The sequence below is a fragment of the Camellia sinensis genome, chromosome 15, assembly GCF_055761805.1.
Source record: "Camellia sinensis isolate YWXY chromosome 15, ASM5576180v1, whole genome shotgun sequence".
NCBI lineage: Eukaryota > Viridiplantae > Streptophyta > Magnoliopsida > Ericales > Theaceae > Camellia > Camellia sinensis.
The window spans coordinates 26,984,206-27,002,580 of NC_138975.1; the positions used below are offsets into that span (position 1 = coordinate 26,984,206).

The 18,375-nt window shown below is 30.1% G+C and overlaps 2 protein-coding genes across 2 annotated transcripts; both read left to right on the forward strand.

Moving 5' to 3' along the window:
• The first annotated feature begins 546 nt into the window (after positions 1–546).
• On the forward strand, positions 547–9,262 carry LOC114291885 (BIIDXI-like protein At5g11420). Its single transcript, XM_028235764.2, has 3 exons — positions 547–660; positions 5,593–6,108; positions 8,412–9,262. Exons 1-3 carry the CDS (start codon positions 591–593, stop codon positions 8,945–8,947), a joined length of 1,122 nt encoding a protein of 373 aa, XP_028091565.2. The 5' UTR covers positions 547–590; the 3' UTR covers positions 8,948–9,262.
• A 4,756-nt stretch (positions 9,263–14,018) lies between these two features.
• On the forward strand, positions 14,019–18,153 carry LOC114291894 (GTP-binding nuclear protein Ran1A). The gene is made up of 8 exons (XM_028235780.2): positions 14,019–14,304; positions 14,388–14,457; positions 14,544–14,600; positions 14,690–14,807; positions 16,974–17,063; positions 17,159–17,338; positions 17,458–17,535; positions 17,869–18,153. Exons 1-8 carry the CDS (start codon positions 14,302–14,304, stop codon positions 17,936–17,938), a joined length of 666 nt encoding a protein of 221 aa, XP_028091581.1. The 5' UTR covers positions 14,019–14,301; the 3' UTR covers positions 17,939–18,153.
• Positions 18,154–18,375: the final 222 nt, after the last annotated feature.

Genomic DNA, 18,375 nt, shown 5'->3' on the forward strand with positions numbered 1-18,375 from the left:
TAAAAAGAAAAATGACAAAATTTAAAAATTTAAAATTTTCGAATCATAACTAAAAAAAAAAATAAAAAATGTCATAACCAAACACAATACGAGGCATAATTTAAAAATTTATGAGTCATAACTAAAATTGTCATAATTAAAGAAAAAAATTAATCATAACTAAAGATGAAAATAATATAATTAAGGTGCATATGATATACCATTTTTAAAAAAATGTATATTAAAATTTTCTTTTAAAACTAGTTAAATTCTCAAATCAAGCTTAAACAATTTACTGGTTAACTAGACACAACCTAACGATCCTAATCAACTCTTTTGGGACACCCCAAATAACTTACTTGTTAGTTTATTTCTGTCATGTTACTGGTCCATTTTTTTTATAATAAATAAAAAATAAAAAAATAAGTCATACAAAAAACCCTTCAAATGGAATCTGATCCTTTAGAAAATTTGAGTGGTATATACGTGAATTTCGAAAAATCTTGGGGTTTTATCAGAAACCTAAATACATATAATGCACTAGCACAGGACTCCGATTTCATTGCCAACACCCCCCCCCCCCCCCTCTCTCTCTCTGTCTCTCATACAATATGTTGAGGATGAAGGTGGTGTTAGTGTTACTTTGTGCCACATACCATGGTGCCTTGTCCATCACAGACGGTAAGCTATCTGAGCTCTCTCTATGATCTGCTTTCTTTACACCGTAATTATGAGCCATGTCTCATCTGCATTTGGCCCTTTGCTTTGCTAGTGAAGTTTTCTTGATTTGGTAACTATATCTATACATATGAGAAATGCTTCCATATGCAATGCTTTAGGACGCAATGCTTCGTAAAAATTTAAAAATTATTTGAATTTGTATTCAATTTACTTATTTTTGTGATAAACTTACATTACCGTGCATTGCATAGTGGAAAATTTCTCTATACATATGCACACAAAATAATGAGACACAGATAATCTTAAAGCTTGATTATGCTAACTAGATATTCTTTGACTATATTTCATTTTCCAAAGGATCAATAATGTTAAGTACACATTAAAAAAAAAAAAAAATTACATATGCAGAATGATTCATAGAAATGTGTCATTTCCATATATGTTATTGTTTTCATTTTTTGTTTTCGTTTCTAGGAAACTAATTAAACAAAACAAAATTTCGGCAATTTATCTCTAACCAAGAAAACTCTTGGTGTTTAAAATACATTATTTATGTTGCTAGCTTATAGGGTCTATAGATCTTTTATGTTAAAAATCCTTTGTTATTGTCTTAATTCACTCACAATCATCACATTATATGAACATGCATGATTAACTTTTAGGAATAATTTCAATTTAGTTGATATTTGAAAAAATATTTTCAAATTAATGGTATACTTTACAAATGTTAAAAACTAAAATTATAAAATTTATGAATCTATAAACAAATTTCAGTGTTCCTTCTCTGCTGTAAATTTTCCTAACTTTTAAGGCAAATGAACATAGACTTTTTAAGATATGATACGATAATATCCACTTCTATTTTTTAAGATATGATACGATAATAACTATCTATTTCTATCTATTTATCTTATATTTGATGTGTGAATCTAACTATCAGTACAATATGTTCATTTTGGACTAATTATGCTACTATTATATTGGGGTGTTTTGAAAAAATGGTAAAAAATTAATTTTTGACTTTTTATCAAATTTTTTGACTTTTTTAGAAAGTGATTTGGAAAGATGGTAAAAAGCTATTTTTGGCTTTTTTGGTTAATATTTATTTATGATATCACATTACAATAAAATGACCAAACTATTCCACCCAATTTAAAAAATTTACATGTTCACCTATGCATAACCCTAAATAATATAAAGGGTATAATTGTAATCTTTCATGTAGCTTTTTTTTTACCGTGCCAAATGATTTGTTGCTAAAAAAACCTAACGTGCCTTTTTTTTTCCTAAGCTGCAAACGCAGCTTTTTACTAAGGTTGTCAAACGACCACATTAACAGTTAAATTGATTAGTGTAATAAAATATAAAAATATGATAATAAGGTATTTTGAGATGATGGTTAAAAATTAAGCCTCCGTTTGGTGGAGTTTTCAAAATCTAGTTCCACACTCACTTTTGAGTGTGGTGTTTGTTTAGGGTTTTCAAATCATAATTCTACACTCATTTCTCAAAACTCAATTCAAAACATAATCATTACTTTTCAAAACTCATAACCAAACACATAATTCAAAACTCTTTTCAAAACTCCATTCAAATCAATATTTTAAAAATATTTTAATTTTGTTAAGATTTTAAATATTTTAATATTTAAATATGTTACGAATTTTTTAATTTTTTAATTTTTTAAATTTTTTGAATATTTTTAAATATTACGATTTTAATTTTTTTAATTTTAAAATATTTTATAAAAATAAATTCAAACTCTATTTTATAAAAATATTTTTAAATATTTTAATTTTTTTGTTATATATTTGGTTACGATTTGAGTGTAGAGTTGTGAAGGTAGTATGGAGTTTCGAGTTATGTGTTTGGTTATAAGTTTTAAAAATAATTTTGTAATTGAGTTTTATTTTATGTGTTTGGTTACGATTTGAGTATAGAGTTGTTTTTAAATTTAAAATATTAAAATTTTAAATTATTTTAATTTTTTAAATATTTAAATTATTTAAATTTTTACGATTTAAAATTTTTGAATATTTATTTTAATTTTTTACTTATTAAATTTTTTAGATTATTTAAATTATTTAAATATTTATGATTTAAATTTTTTGAATATTTATTTTTAAAAAAAATATTTCCTTTGTAGTATTTTCAATTAAAAAATTGATTAATGTTATTTTTTGTTAATAATAAATTTTTTTAATTGAATTTTAAAAAGAGTTTGGTTATGAGTGTTGATCAAAATTTTCAATAATGTGAAAGTAATGTGTTTTGTTATGGGTTATAACAATTTGAATTAAGTTTTGAAAATTCTTTTCAAAACTCATAACCAAACAAATTTTCTTACTTCACATGTCAAATCAAACTTTCAAAACTCAATTCCACACTCAATTCCACACTCAATTCAACACTTTATTCAAAAATCATAACCAAACAAATTTTCTACACTCAAATCATAATTCTAAAACACACAAACTCAAAATACAACTCATATTCTCAAATCATAATTACAAAACTCTACCAAACGGAGCCTAACTTTTTTAACTTTTTATTATTTTTTTTAGTTTTTTTTTGTAAGAGATTTTAATCCACTTCTTAAAATTGTCCTAAGTATAAAGATTATTGTTAAAATTTTATGATTAGAATCTCAGTTGTGGGCGCATGGTTGCCAGTTGATCAGCATAGGGCAATATTGGGCATTAGACAAGATCATTAAAAGTTAATTTTTTAATTTTTTAAAATCTCATTATTTATTTTTTTATTTTAAAAAAAATTAAAAAATTAATTTTTTAATCTATTTCTCGAAGTAGATCAACTTCGCAATATCTCTTAAAAGGAGGTCCATTACCACCGCATAATAGCAATTGTTCATTAATAATAAACTCAAAAGCATCGATCTCTGTCAGGTCAACTGCGTGGTCATCAACAGTGTCCACATGATGCTTCAAATAAAAATTTGTGGCACAAACTACACATAAAATATATATATTGAAAATTTTGATAATTTAAATAATTTATTTTGTAATTTTATATATATATATATATATATATTATTTATAAAAAAATTAAGTCAATTTGATAATTATATTATTTTTATTTTATTGTGATTCTTTTCAAAAGATAAATAATTTATTTTTAAAAATATATTTATCATATATTTTTTCAAAGACAAAAGTGATATAATGAAAATATTAAAATTGTCATATCAACTGATTTTTTTATTTTTTATTTTTTTATAAATGATATACATAAAGAATTATACAAAATTCAATAATTGGAATTATCAAACTAAATCTGTGATAAGCCCATGAATTCGAATATAATAATTAAATTTAAATTTAAAAGAAATCAAATCATAAAAAAAATACATAGTCTACCATAATTTTAAAACGCCAAAATAACTCATCTAGGTTGATAATGGACAGAGCACAGACCATGTGATGAAAGGTGGCACAAGACTTCTAACATATTTATATTTATTTTAGAATTCTATTATACACAACCATCTATTATATAAATTTTTACTTACGTCATTTTCTTCTATAATATTATTTTAAAATATTTGATTATGATTTTTTGAGATTAGTTATGATTTATTTTATTTTATTTTAATTATGACTCAAAAAGTATAGAGTTAAATCATTTTTTTTTATAATTATAAGGTGCATATGGTACATACCATTTGAGAAATGCATACATATAGTCTTTCCCATTTTTTTTAGATTAAACATTACACAATCATAACTTTTTTTTATAAAATTCTTGTCAAGAATGACGTGTAGTTCTTGAATTTTTTTTTAGTCCATTCATACTGATTCATCCACCAATATTAATTTTAAAAATATTTATTATTACCACATTATTTTAAGAGAAATTATTCAGTGCTTCCAGGGCAAACTTTGGAACCATTCAAATTAGGATAGAAAATTTTATTCCGATGTGCCCAAAAAAAAAATTAGGATAGAAAACTTATCAAATTCAGGATTTAATAAACTCCTAGATCTATTCTCGCAATTGAGACAGGGCAACCATAACCCTAATTAGTGTTGAATGCAAATTTTGTGTTACATTTAGGAATTGTTTAGGGTGTCCTAAATAAGTGTACTTTTTGTCTTTTTGAACTAAAAAATTGAGGAGGAAAATATAGATGTTTGGGTTAACTTTTTGACTTTTTATGGAAAAATGTGTAATAAAAAATTATAAAAATTAGTTTTTAAGGGAAAATTAGAATTGAGAGTTGTGCAGCTGTAATTATTGACTTTTGGTGAATAGTGTTAACTTTTTAACTTTTTGACTAACTTTTTGACTTATTCTGGATTTGCCAAACTTGGCCTTAGTATAAAATAAATGATAATATGTTTGGTTTGTGTTTGAGAGATGTGTTTTAGAGATAAAAAGTACGAAAAGTTGTTTGGTTTGGTTTTTTTCAAAAGATGTTTTGGAAAATTATTTTGAAAGAGAGTTTTGAAAAAAAGTGATTGATTTGATGTATGTGTGAGAGAGAGATTTATTTAGAAAACTTGTTTGGTTTACAAGTTTTGAGAAATTTTTTTGGAAAAATTTGTTTGGTTTGATTACTTTTAAAAATTTATTTGTAGAGAAAATTTTTCAAAAATTTTTCAGAAATACAAACCAAACGAACCTATTATTTTTCTATTTACAGATGAAAATGAGAGTGCATTTTAAGCTTAAAATAGAAAAAAGTCAACTTTTTTTTTTTAAAGTGTAAAAAAAAAATACAAAAATAATATGACCAAAATAAGCTAATTCTAACTTTAAAGTCTAATTTGTCAATTATATATTTTAATCAAAAAGTTAAAAAAATATTATAAATTATTACATTATTTTTTTAAATTTTTTTATAAATCTTTATATAAAAAATTTAAAAATTATTAAAATAACATATTGTTTGATAACGCTTTTGAATTCCAGGACTACTGCCCAACGGAAACTTCGAGGAAGGCCCAAAACCCTCCCAACTAAACGGCACAGAAGTGATGGACCGAAACGCCATCCCAAACTGGGAATCCTCAGGATTCGTCGAATACATCAAATCAGGAACAAAACAAGGCGATATGTTACTCGTCGTCCCCGAAGGAAACTTCGCAGTGAGACTCGGCAACGACGCATCGATAAAACAGAAAGTGAGAGTCGCGAACGGAATGTTCTATTCTCTAACATTGAGTGCGGGAAGAACGTGCGGACAAGAGGAGAAGTTGAACGTGTCAGTGTGGCCAAGTACGGAGGCGAAGGATTGGGGGATGTTGCCGATACAGACGATGTATAGTAGCGATGGGTGGGACTCGTATTCGTGGGGGTTCTTGGCGGAGGCGAGTGAGTTGGAGATTATTATTCATAATCCTGAGTTGGATAAGGTGGACTCGGCTTGTGGTCCTCTTGTTGATTCTGTTGCTTTGAAGGCTTTGTCTACCCCTCAAACAACTGGAGGTCATTTCTCTCTCTCTCTCTCTCTCTCTCAATACATCCAATCCAACTTCTAAGATTTTTAATTCATTGATAAAAAGATATAGAATAGTAATTTTAACCCAAAAAAATAAAAAATAAAATTAAGTGCACAAAGAAAAATAAACATAAAATGCACAGATGTTAGATAACATATTTGTAATTACTTATGCGAATAACTTTTTATTTAATATTTGTGTATGCATGTACTACAATTGTAATTTTACATATAAAAAAATCTTTAATTTTGTCCATAGTAAAACATGTTAAAACCAAATATTATCTATTCATTCACATTTATCCAAAAATTATTAAAAAATATTAATATATGATTTAAATTCATTATACATATAACTCTATAATTTAAACTTTTAAACGCCACCACACATTATCATTTTTGACACAAATTTAAAATTCAAAATTTAAGTCCTAAACTTTTTGATTTGTTTCTAACCAATTTAGAGAGCCTATAAAGGCTAGGCAACTAGTTTTAGGAGTGGAGATTGTTAAAGTATCCACGAAACAAGCAATTAGAAAAAAAATAAACAACCACCATATTAAATTAGAAAAAATAAACAAAAATACTGTGGCTCTGTTTGGAACGATTCTGAAAATTGTTTTCTACGATTGAGTTAGCATATGGTGTTTGGATAGAGTTGTGGAATTAATTTTTCACAACTCTGCAGAAAACTCTGTCAAACAGAGCGCGATTTTCAATTTTTTTTTTCAAAATTTGGCCTAACCGGTCGTCCGGCCGGTTGACCGGAACAGTGATTTTTTTTTAATTGATATGTTAATTTTTATATATTCGAAAAAAATATTTTCTGATTTTTTCAAAATTTTTTATGTGCTTTAAAATAATTTTGAGTTGTATGTTTGGTTATGAGTTGTAAGTTTTTGTATTAAATATCAAATATCACGTCAAAAATTCTCCACTCAATTCAAAACTATTTTTAAAATTCTTTCACCAAACAAATTTTCTCATACTCAAATCATAATTTCAAATCTCACAAACTCAAAATACAACTCATATTCTCAAATTATAGTTACAAAACTCTACCAAACGCAACCTGTATTTTTGTTAGACAAAATACTTATTAGTATTGAAATTGCTCTTGGGTACCTGTCCTAAAGGATGGCCAACGGGGGGGTTTGGGACGAATTTGCTATTCTCCGCTCTTGCAGACAAACTCTACCCCTGTTATGAGTAAAATTTTTCAACTCCATCTCTGTCCGTGTGGATACTTGAATACATATTAAATAATTTTCTTTGTTTTCATATATATAAGTAGTGAGATTTTTAGAATTATTATTTATTTATATTTAAACAGAATCACAAACTTTTAATTTTATTTTCTTATATCTAATTATATTATATATACATATATATTATTTATTTATATATTATCAATTACATTGGGTCCGATTTGAATTAAGGGAGGCAATACCCGCCTCTATTCCACCCCGTTGCGGAGGACCAAAGTATAATCTACCTCCGCCCCACATAAGTGTCGGGATGAGTAAAATTCATCCCATTCTAGTGGATACAAGCAGCCTCTACCGATCTGATTAAAATGATCATCTCTAACTTGTCCAAATACAATTGAAAATTTTTTTAGGCCTCTTTTGAATACAAAAAAAAAAAATTATTAACTTATTTGGATCACCTCATTTCTTTATTTTTTTTTGGACATATTTTTTTAGTAAACTTATAAATTATATTCAAAACAATCTTACCGGAAACTATACATTGTCTCGTTCGGGATCTCACTGTCTTTTCACATGTTTTGGTGAGCCTTACCTACCAGGAGCCCACATTTATGTAAGAAAATTGTATTTTGGGGTTATTTGGCGATTGTTTATTGAGGCCTCGTTTTGAAATTTTTTTTTTAGTTAAAAAGTTAAAAAAATTTATTAAATTAGTTAAAAAATTAATAATTCATATTAAAAAATTAAAAATTCTCTTTTTTTTCTACTTTTTGTATATCTTTTCGTAAAAAGTCAAAAAATCATCCTAAACATACTAGCTTTTTTTACTCATATTTTAACTAAATAGTCAAAAAATTATTAAATTAGCCTGTTCCCAAACGAGGCCTTAGTGTATTTTTTAATTTTTTATAAAAAAATATGAAAAAAAAGTAAATTATTTAGATCATTTACAAACAATCCCTGAATTTTGTAATTGAATTATGTATAATGAGATGAACATGTTGGCAAAGCAAGTTGAGCCTCCTATTTCAATCAAGCTGCAAAACCTCGATGTTTATTTCTGCGTCTATTAATTGCAGTGAACATGCTGAAGAATGGGAACTTCGAAGAAGGTCCATACGTGTTCCCCAACGCATCATCGGGAGTCCTGATCCCTCCCAACATCGAGGACGATCACTCCCCACTCCCCGGCTGGATAATCGAGTCCCTCAAAGCCGTCAAATACATCGACTCCGACCACTTCTCCGTCCCCGTCGGCCGCCGAGCCATCGAGCTCATCGCCGGCAGAGAAAGCGCCATTGCTCAGGTCGTCAGGACCGAGCCAGGAAAGCTCTATTCCCTTACCTTCGCTGTCGGAGACGCCAGCAATTCCTGCGAGGGGTCGATGGTGGTCGAGTCATTTTCTGGCAACGTCACGGCTAATATTCCCTACGAGTCAAAGGGGAAAGGCGGGTTCAAACGGGCTGAGCTCCAGTTCACGGCTGTGTCGCCGCGGACCCGGGTTAGGTTTTTGAGCTCGTTTTATACTATGAAGAACGATAATTCTGGTTCGCTTTGTGGTCCGGTTATCGATGATGTGAAGCTGCTTGGTGTTCGTAATTCGCTCCGTGGTTGATCATATATATATAATTGTTCATGCTCCCAGATTAGTCGATTCTTCAGATCGGATATCGAATTATCAAAAAAAATATGGCATTAGTTGATGATGAGAGATCGCTGTATTGCTTGTGTGCGTGTGAGATTCATTTTGCATATTTTGAGATGGTTAAAATGGCGTTTTTTCCCCCTCCTTTTACTTCTTTAACAAAAATCAGGATGTTTGTTTATGTATACATTGTTATTAAAAGTAAGAACACACACTACACTAGGTGTGTCATTTAAAACAATTGTTATAATTGATAAAAGTTTGGAATAGTTAAAATTTGATAAATTATCTATTGTCTTATTTGTTTTTTGTTTTATAACTTTTCTATTTATAGTTGTTTAAAATAAAAGAATATAATAATTACTTGATGAGAGATTTTAAGGCCAAGTTTGGCATGAGACAAAAAGACAAAAAGTCAAAAAGTCACTATCCTATTTAAGTCACATCATCTTATTTAAGTCACATCACCTCTCTAACACATCACTTCAAACCCAACCCAAACCCAACCCATATTTCATAAAAAGTCAAAAAGTGCACTTATTTAGTCTTCCCAAACTAGGCCTAAATATATAAAAAAATGTCGTAAAACTTCAAAAATTGTAATACTTCGTATGATTATAATGATATGAATGAATAAAGTTTGCAAGGATGCATAGTTGATTTGCAATATTAACAAAATTTTATCCATATTGTAATCATTGAGCGCATGTTTGATACAATGGGCTAAAATAAAATATCTATTTTAACTTTGCATTTCTTTTCCTTTATTTGTTATAGTTTTTGTTGGAATAACCATTATAATTTTCAACAAAAAAATGTGAACACTTTTACTATTTGGGACATTCAATTCTGTCATGAAATTATCCTAATCTATGTTTGTTATCTCTTGACTATTATTATTAGCAGCAATGCTAGGTATCATGAAAAATCTTTCATGAAAATAATCAAGAAAGTTTTGTGACCCTTGAATTACACTTAGAATAAACCACCACACACTAATCAAGGTAATCTAATGATCATAAATCTTTTATGATCATTTTCATGAAAAATATTTTATGATCCCTAACTTTTCTCTATTATTAGGGGTGCTCGGGGATTGATTTTTTACGGTTCAACTTACGGTTTGGACCTACTTACATGTCTGCAGTTTGGAAAAACTGAATTGATAACTGTCCGTAGTGCAGGTTGCGATTTGTGCGGATAGAGTTCTCGAATGAGCAGGCGGTTGCGATCAGTTTACTGATTAAACCTTTTCCTTTAAAAATTTATTCACTATCTAGTACCCAACAACACAATTATAGTAAAATCATTCAAAATTCTAAACTTACCTAAAAGTAATTGTTCATTAACATTTACATTCATCCAAAAACCAAAATGCAATAATAATAACTAGTTGAGAACTAAAATAAATTGTTGTCAAACCCATTAAATAAAATAAAATAAAAATATTTGCAAACTCGTAAACTACATAGAAAATGAAAATTATATCATTTATTTAATCTTCAATCTTCCTAGAAAATCTCAGTATTCTTTCTAAGAATTTTCTTCAGAACAAAAAGAAAAAAAAAATAAAGGTTTTATATCTCTGTTTTGTGGTTTAGAAAACAAAGAAAATAATTTGTGAAACAAACCTTGAAGCTTTGTCCAAAGACAACAGATAATTCAAATATTGAGAAGGATTCTGAGATAAAAAAAACCTGCCACCAACTTTATCTTTTCCTACTAAAAAACTTACAAAAAAATCTGACGGTTTAGATTTTATAAAAAAATGTATAAATATATAGGAGTGCGGGTGCAGGTAAAACTCACGACCCGTCCGCAACTCGTAAAATAGGAAAATTCTAATCTGTATCTGACCCTAACGCTTCTGTGAAACCGCCCAAATAAGTACGGGCGGTTCGGGTTGGGTAGTTTTCGCAAATCAGAAAATCCTATGCCCAGTCCTAACTGTTACCATTATCTATTTTCACCACCACACCTCTTTCCACTATCCAACCACTCTCGCTTACTACTATCTCCAACCACCACTGCTACAATAATTACTCTACTACTATCACCACCAACCACCTCCATTATCTTACTATTTCTGCCATAACCATCGTATCACTACCATTGCCCACAACTATCTTACTAACAAGGTACTAACATTGTTGCCATCACTACCGCTATTACCACCTATCTATTACCAATATCAACCTATCTACCACCACTACCACTGATGTCACAATTACGACCATCACCATCCTATTAACACCGTTTATCACCACCACAACCCCAATCCTACTACACTACCACACCATGGATGATCTCTTACTACTAGCATCACCATCACCGCTCACCATTCTATTCCATCATGGATGAACAAAGTATAGCCACTGTCACAATCCTACTGCCATCACTCGTCAGTGTTGATCTCTTACGAATCAATCTATTTTTATTTTTATTTTTTTATGGATGATAAATATGGAGAATTTTATAAAATGAACAGTTTGAATCATTGAAACTGGAACCGTGATAACCTTCACGAATCCCTCAAACTATTTCAAATTCAAATTTTAAATTTGAACCTTTTTTATTTTATTTTAATAAAGACTAAATCATGAGCAAACAGATCTAATAGTCTCTGAAGTACAAAATGTAATGTAGAACTATTTTAAATGCTTAAATAAAATTCATGTAAAATTATATTATTGCTAAATGTATTTTTTGTTTCTTCATAGGGAGTGAAATAAAGAAAGGAAAGTTCTACGAGACAATGACAAGATTTGAAGGCCAAGATTAGTCACAACTAAAGATGTACCTCATCCATCACATTAAGTCATTGGTCTTTTATTACACATATTTTTTAAAAATCTATAATTATTTTCATTTTTTAACAAATGCCATAAAAAAATTGTTAACAAAATTCTTCTTAAAAATAAATTTTTCAAGAATTAATTACACTAAGGTCTTGTTTTTTAACTATACATTTTAGTCAAAAAGTCATTATAAATTGTTACATCATTCTCTTTATTTTTTTGTACATTTTTTTGTAAAAAATCTAAAAATTACTAAAATAGCCTGTTCCCAAACGAGACCTAAGATTTTCTCAACCATTAGCAAATATAATTTTATCTTCTTCATCTATGACTCCAAACACATTAATCTCTCAACTATAAAAATTATATAAATATAATTATTTTCAAAATAATTTAGAATGCGTCTGTAAGAATTGAAAGTAACATATTTTTATAATTAAAGGAGTTAAAATGGATGAATTCATGGGAAGAATAAAGTGATGTTCGCTAAAAGGATCATTAATAACACATTTTTCATTCCAAATCTTCTATTCCTAACATCTAAACGAGAGTGAGAATCTATCAATGTATTTGGTTTCAGTTTTTTGAATTCAAATTTTTGGAAATTGAGTTTTTTATTTTTCTCAATTTTTTGTTTTTAGTGAATATTTTAAAAATTTTAAGCAATTTTTTAACTTTTTAAAATGCACTTTACTTAGATGTATCTAAATAGTAAAATATTTGTGAAAAAATATTTTAAAAAATTAATAAATACACAAAAATATGAAAAATGTATTGATGTTTTTTGTATTTTTGATATTTAGTGAATTTTTTAAAGATTTTTTTCACAAATATTATACTTTTTAAGTTTATTTATGTTAGGCATGTATAAAAATTAAAAAAATTATTGAAAATATTAAAAAAATTCATTGAAAATAAAAAAAAATACGAAAAATAAAAAAATAAAATTTTTTGAAAAATATTTTTTGGATACCGAAACAAAACAAGCTGTATAATTTTTTTTGGGAAAATTAGTCTAAGATCCTTCTCCCATTTTTAGTAATGGAAGAGATTCACAATATTATTTTTTGATGTCCAAGGTCCCTAAACCCATACCCATATATCATATCAGAGAAATTTGACACACACTCTCTCTCTTTCTGATCTTTATTCTATCCAAATCAAACCCTTTCTCTTTGTGCACATTCTGATCTTCACCTTCGCCTCTGTCTCTACCACGCCGTCACTGGAACGCTGCGATCTAAGTTGAACCACTGCGATCTGAGCTTCGAGGGTTCGTGAATATTGCACTTTTCCCTACTTCACCGATGAGTCAGTTCGAAATTCAATAACTGATGGAGGAATATATATCGGTTCTTTATTTTTCACTGTGAATATGATCATGTTTAATGGATTCGGGGAAATGGCCATGGCAATATTGTGAAGCTTCCCGTCTTTTATAAGCAAAGGGACCTTCTATTTTATCCCCCATAGGCATATGCTCTTCCCAAATGGATTCTCAAGATGCCCATTACATGTGTCAAGGTTGCTTTTTGGGTGTTCTTCACTTACTATGTCACTGGATATGATCCAAATATGGGAAGGTAAATATTTGAGAATTTATTTATATCTGTTTTGCATGTTTTTCTTCTTCCAAATTAAAACTAACCTCCTATGACATCACTGCAGATTGATTCTGATTCTGTCCAAGCTTGTTTTGAAAATATGCAAAATATGCACAGAGCTTGGGACATAGATTTAGCAAAGAAGGTGTTTGATGAAATGCCAAGGAGAGAATGTCTAAGATTCCTCAAATCAATCCAGAGAAAATTCAGTTCAAACTAGAGAATTTCTCTAGACCAAACCAGAGAAAATTCAGTCCAAACCAGAGAATTTCTCTGGACCAACCCAGAGAAAATTGAGTTCAACCTAGAGAAAATTCAATCCAAATTAGAGAATTTCTCTGGACTAACCTCATTTTATCTGAAGTAGAGCACTAGTCCTTATTGTTGTCCAAAGAAATTTAAAATTTTCTCTATAAGCTGTTTAGAGAAATTTGAAATTTTCTCTGTGATGAATTTTCTCAAGATCGATATTGAGAGACCTTAAATATTATGAAAATATTAAATATCCTTTATACTATAAAATTTTAATACCAAAAACCTTAAAAAAAAATCTCTATTTTTTTTCTCTCTTTAAAAAAGGGCCCAAACTTATTAAAGAAAAGAAGGATATAATGCAGATAAAGCCCAATTGTCGTAAATATGGTTCCCTTTATGCCCAACAAGAGAATATAGTTGACCCATTGGCGTACCAACCACAAGCCCACAGAAAGCGTACAGATACCCAAAGTTATATTCCACGTGTACGGCCGACATTCAAGCGGATATCTGAAGCGGGATTTTGGTCCAACGGCTGAGACAATCGCGTTAATCAAAAGCCAAAAACCCATCTCCAAACCCCCCAACTCCACCATATATACCCCCATTCTCTCTCTATCCTTCTCCATTCAAAATTCACAGCCTCCATACCTGTCTGCTTTCCACAATGGTATATTCTCTCTCTCTCCTCTTTTTTTTCTCTCTCTAGGGTTAGGGTTTTTGGTGATTGATCCGCGTGTGATGTATTTGTAGGCACTTCCTAATCAACAAACTGTGGATTATCCAAGCTTCAAGCTCGTGATCGTTGGTGATGGCGGCACTGGTATTTTTTTGGATCTTGATTTTCAATTAAATGCTTTACAGTTTAGATCTGATCTTCAATTGAATCCTGATGTGATGATGGTGCAGGAAAAACGACATTCGTGAAACGCCATCTTACGGGAGAGTTTGAGAAGAAATACGAACGTAAGCATATATAGATGCATATTCGTGTATAAATATAGTATAGATATATGTGTAGTGAGATATGGATTGAGGAGATTTTTGATTTGCAGCTACGATTGGTGTTGAAGTTCATCCACTGGATTTCTTCACCAACTGTGGGAAGATAAGGTTTTACTGTTGGGATACTGCTGGGCAAGAGAAATTTGGTGGACTCAGAGATGGTTATTAGTAAGTTATTCCTTTTCAGTTTTGTGGTTTTTGGTGATTTTTGGTATATATGAAGAAATTAGCTGTTTATAATCGTGATCATTTGTTTGATTTTGTAGGCATAGCAAGTGTTGCTTTTTAGATGTTTATTTCATTGTAAAACAATATTATTTCCTAAGGACTGATGTGTCCTTTCCTCAATTGATTTATAAGAGCATGTCTAACCCTTCATTTATTTCCCCATCAAATTTGTTATAGTTCAGAAGTTTGATTTGATATAGCTCACTACAAAACTGATCAAAAATTCTTTTCTTTTTTAAAAAAAAAAAAAAAAAAACAATTTCATCAAATTTAAGTGAAAAAAGGGTTGTTTGAAATTTGATGAAAGATTTGATTCATCCCTCATTTGATGAAAAACTTGATTTGATACAAGATTGGTAAATGGATTGAATCTGATTTTCACCAATTTTTTCATCAGGATTTGGTGAAGGATTAGAGATATCCTATTTTAGTTGTCTATGGCTGATGTGCTCATTTTGAGAAATCATTATTATTCATGCATTTGCCAAAAAATTAAAGGTATTACAGCATTTGTCATCATCTTGGCATCAGAGTGTTATGATGATTTTCAATTACAAAATGGAATAAAATGTGTTTATTGCCAACATTTTATGGTGTAAAAGTTGCTGGATTTTTTTTCAATATATAAATTGATTAGGTTTGTGCTTCTGTCCATCAAGTTTCTTTCACTGGAAGTGTGCCAATAGTTGCACCTTAGGCAGTTATTAGAGGGGTGCATTTTTGCAGCCTAGGTCTCATTTGTCTGTTTCTTTGTTTTAGTTCCTTTTCCCTTTTTGATAAGTACAGTGTGGCTTAGAAGTTATCTTGATGGAAGAAATGATTGTGCCATGTTTCACTTTCATGTGTTATGAGGATTATGAAACCTTTAGTTCTGCAATATGAAGCACAGACACCTCTCTGGCTGCAAGGTGTGGGTGTCCGACACATGTCGTGTCACTTGTCTGTGTACGTGCTTCTTAGTGCAGAAATGTTGGTACTTATTAAGATGTTATATCATCCTGGATATCTTTTAATTGTTGAGGTGCGCACGTGAGTTGACGTTATTAACATTTGTTATGTTTCTGCTTCTGCACTGCGCACTTTGCGTAGGTCATGTCAATGGTAACATCAAACTTTAATGGGACTTTGTCTTTGTGAGGTGCTGATTGACTTGTATAGTTTTACATGGTTTACAGACCGTTAAATCTCAATGTTTCTTGCATTACTCAATATACCTTGTATAGTTTTAGAGTTGTTGGTTTGTAATCCAAATCGCTTGTGCTATTGCGAAATATAGACATGCCGGCAATTATCTAAGAAGATTACTGTTGTTGGTTATTTGTTGTCAAGTTTATTTTTTTTCTTGGAATTCTAAACCAACAACCAAGCGGTCGTCATGCTGTTGATTGTAATTGTGAGGCTATCTTATTACTGACCTGCTGCTCCACAGAGTAATTATATCCATCTATTCTCGTCGATAATTTCTATCTACTGAAAAAATGTTATTGTCTAAGCCGTAGTTTACTTATTAAACCCTAAACATATCAAAATCCACAGCCTAGTATCCTTGTACATAGAACTTAAATTATGTATACAACATTTAGAACACTTTCTGGAACAATTACAAAGCATTTGAGAGGAGAAATAGAGTTTAAATTGTTAAAATATATTGCCTAACAAAGATTAGTTCTAAACCTGAAAGACTTTCTGTTATTACTTCTTTAATCAAATGAGGCATCAAACAATAATGGTGGCAATGGGGAGAAAATTATCCATTGAACAATTCTAACACAACAAATTGCTAGGGCAGTATTTTGCGTGAAACAATTCTGTTGGGATAGAGGTAGCAATGATGGGAGAAAATTATCTATTGAACTTTTAACTCAAACCAGAATTTAATCTGACCTTGAGCAAATCTTCCAGCTAATTGCTCATTTTGGATGTAATTTGCTTTTAAATTTCCTCTCTAGTTAGATGTTTAACTTTAATTCATTCAGTTATTCTGCAGTTATCTAAATTCCCAGCACCTGTAATCTGCCACTCTTCCTCAAGTTTTTTTTTGGTTCTAAATTTTGCTTCATATATTTACATATTTCATGTACATTTTTTTTTTTATTATCTATGCAGTATCCATGGGCAATGTGCCATCATAATGTTTGATGTCACTGCACGTTTGACCTACAAGAATGTTCCTACATGGCACCGGGATCTCTGCAGGTGACTAGACGAAAATTATGATTTTTACATGGAAAATTTAAATTAAATTTATAAGTGACTGTGAATTCTAAATTATTTTCCACTGTTAATATCAGGGTTTGCGAGAATATCCCAATTGTTTTGTGTGGAAACAAGGTTGATGTAAAGAACAGGCAGGTCAAAGCAAAGCAGGTCACATTCCATAGAAAGAAGAATCTTCAGTACTATGAGATTTCTGCAAAGAGCAACTACAACTTTGAGAAACCTTTCCTATATCTTGCTAGAAAACTTGCTGGGTAATATACAAGATGCTGTTTTCCTTTCTTGGCTTAGTTTTTTGTGCTTATTGTTTTTAGTTCTTCACTTTGTATCTGTGTTTCTGGAGTATTACTGAATTGATTATTTCACCTTGCAGGGATCCTAATCTTCACTTTGTTGAATCTCCTGCTCTTGCTCCTCCAGAAGTTCAAATTGACATTGCTGCACAACAATTGTAAGCATTCATATTTTCCCAAATATAAACACACACACACACACACACACACATTCACATTTTAGTCTGCCCTGAAAATTTTCTTTAATTTTCCATCTGTCATTCTTGTATTGGTAGCACAGAATCATACTGTATAGTTTTTTCATGTGATTTGTACTGCAACTAAACTCATTGAGCATATTATGTCTTGAGACTATAATGTGGAAAGTGCTTTGGCATTGCTGGACATGGATTTTCAAAATGGAAAATTGTGTCTAAAATTTGAATTTTCCTTGGTCAACGGAGAGTTTGCCGGTGTTATATGATGTTTATATGCACTTGTATTTGTTGCAGGCATGAAGCTGAACTGCGGGATGCTGCTGCTCAGCCCCTTCCTGATGACGATGATGATGCATTTGACTAAGTGACTTTTACATTTTATTCGATTTGACACAGGAGTTTGCTTGTGATGATATTCTCCCACAATTAATGCTTTCATTTGTTTGTCACTTTTTGTGGATCAGATGGGGTTTCAATGGCTAAAACTGTGTTGTATTTCCTACATATTCCTATGTGGCTTTACGTATTGATACACACATATATATATATATATATATATCTCGTGATATTTGTCACTAATATCCTAAAACCTGCCCACATTGATGGATGCCTAGTTGTAGTTCTGTTAGGAACAGAAGTATTTCGTATAATAAGAGAGATGCCTGGTGTATTTGTTTTGGGAGCAGATAATAAGAGATGCGAGGTCCATGACAAAAAGCTTTATTGGCATTACAGATAATTGACCAAAATATTGGGAGTGTGGTCCATAGTTCAAATCAAATAAAGGCTTCACTCCAGAAG

What these genes read in the sequence shown, in the direction of transcription:
- LOC114291885 (XM_028235764.2), top strand. Translation starts at nt 591, where the DNA reads ATGTTGAGGATGAAGGTGGTGTTAGTGTTACTTTGTGCCACATACCAT. An exon ending in TGCCTTGTCCATCACAGACG is followed by an intron (nt 661 to 5,592) that starts GTAAGCTATCTG and finishes TTTGAATTCCAG; the next exon opens with GACTACTGCCCAACGGAAAC. An exon ending in TACCCCTCAAACAACTGGAG is followed by an intron (nt 6,109 to 8,411) that starts GTCATTTCTCTC and finishes TATTAATTGCAG; the next exon opens with TGAACATGCTGAAGAATGGG.
- LOC114291894 (XM_028235780.2), top strand. An exon ending in GTTTGAGAAGAAATACGAAC is followed by an intron (nt 14,601 to 14,689) that starts GTAAGCATATAT and finishes TTTGATTTGCAG; the next exon opens with CTACGATTGGTGTTGAAGTT. An exon ending in CTTGCTAGAAAACTTGCTGG is followed by an intron (nt 17,339 to 17,457) that starts GTAATATACAAG and finishes TTCACCTTGCAG; the next exon opens with GGATCCTAATCTTCACTTTG.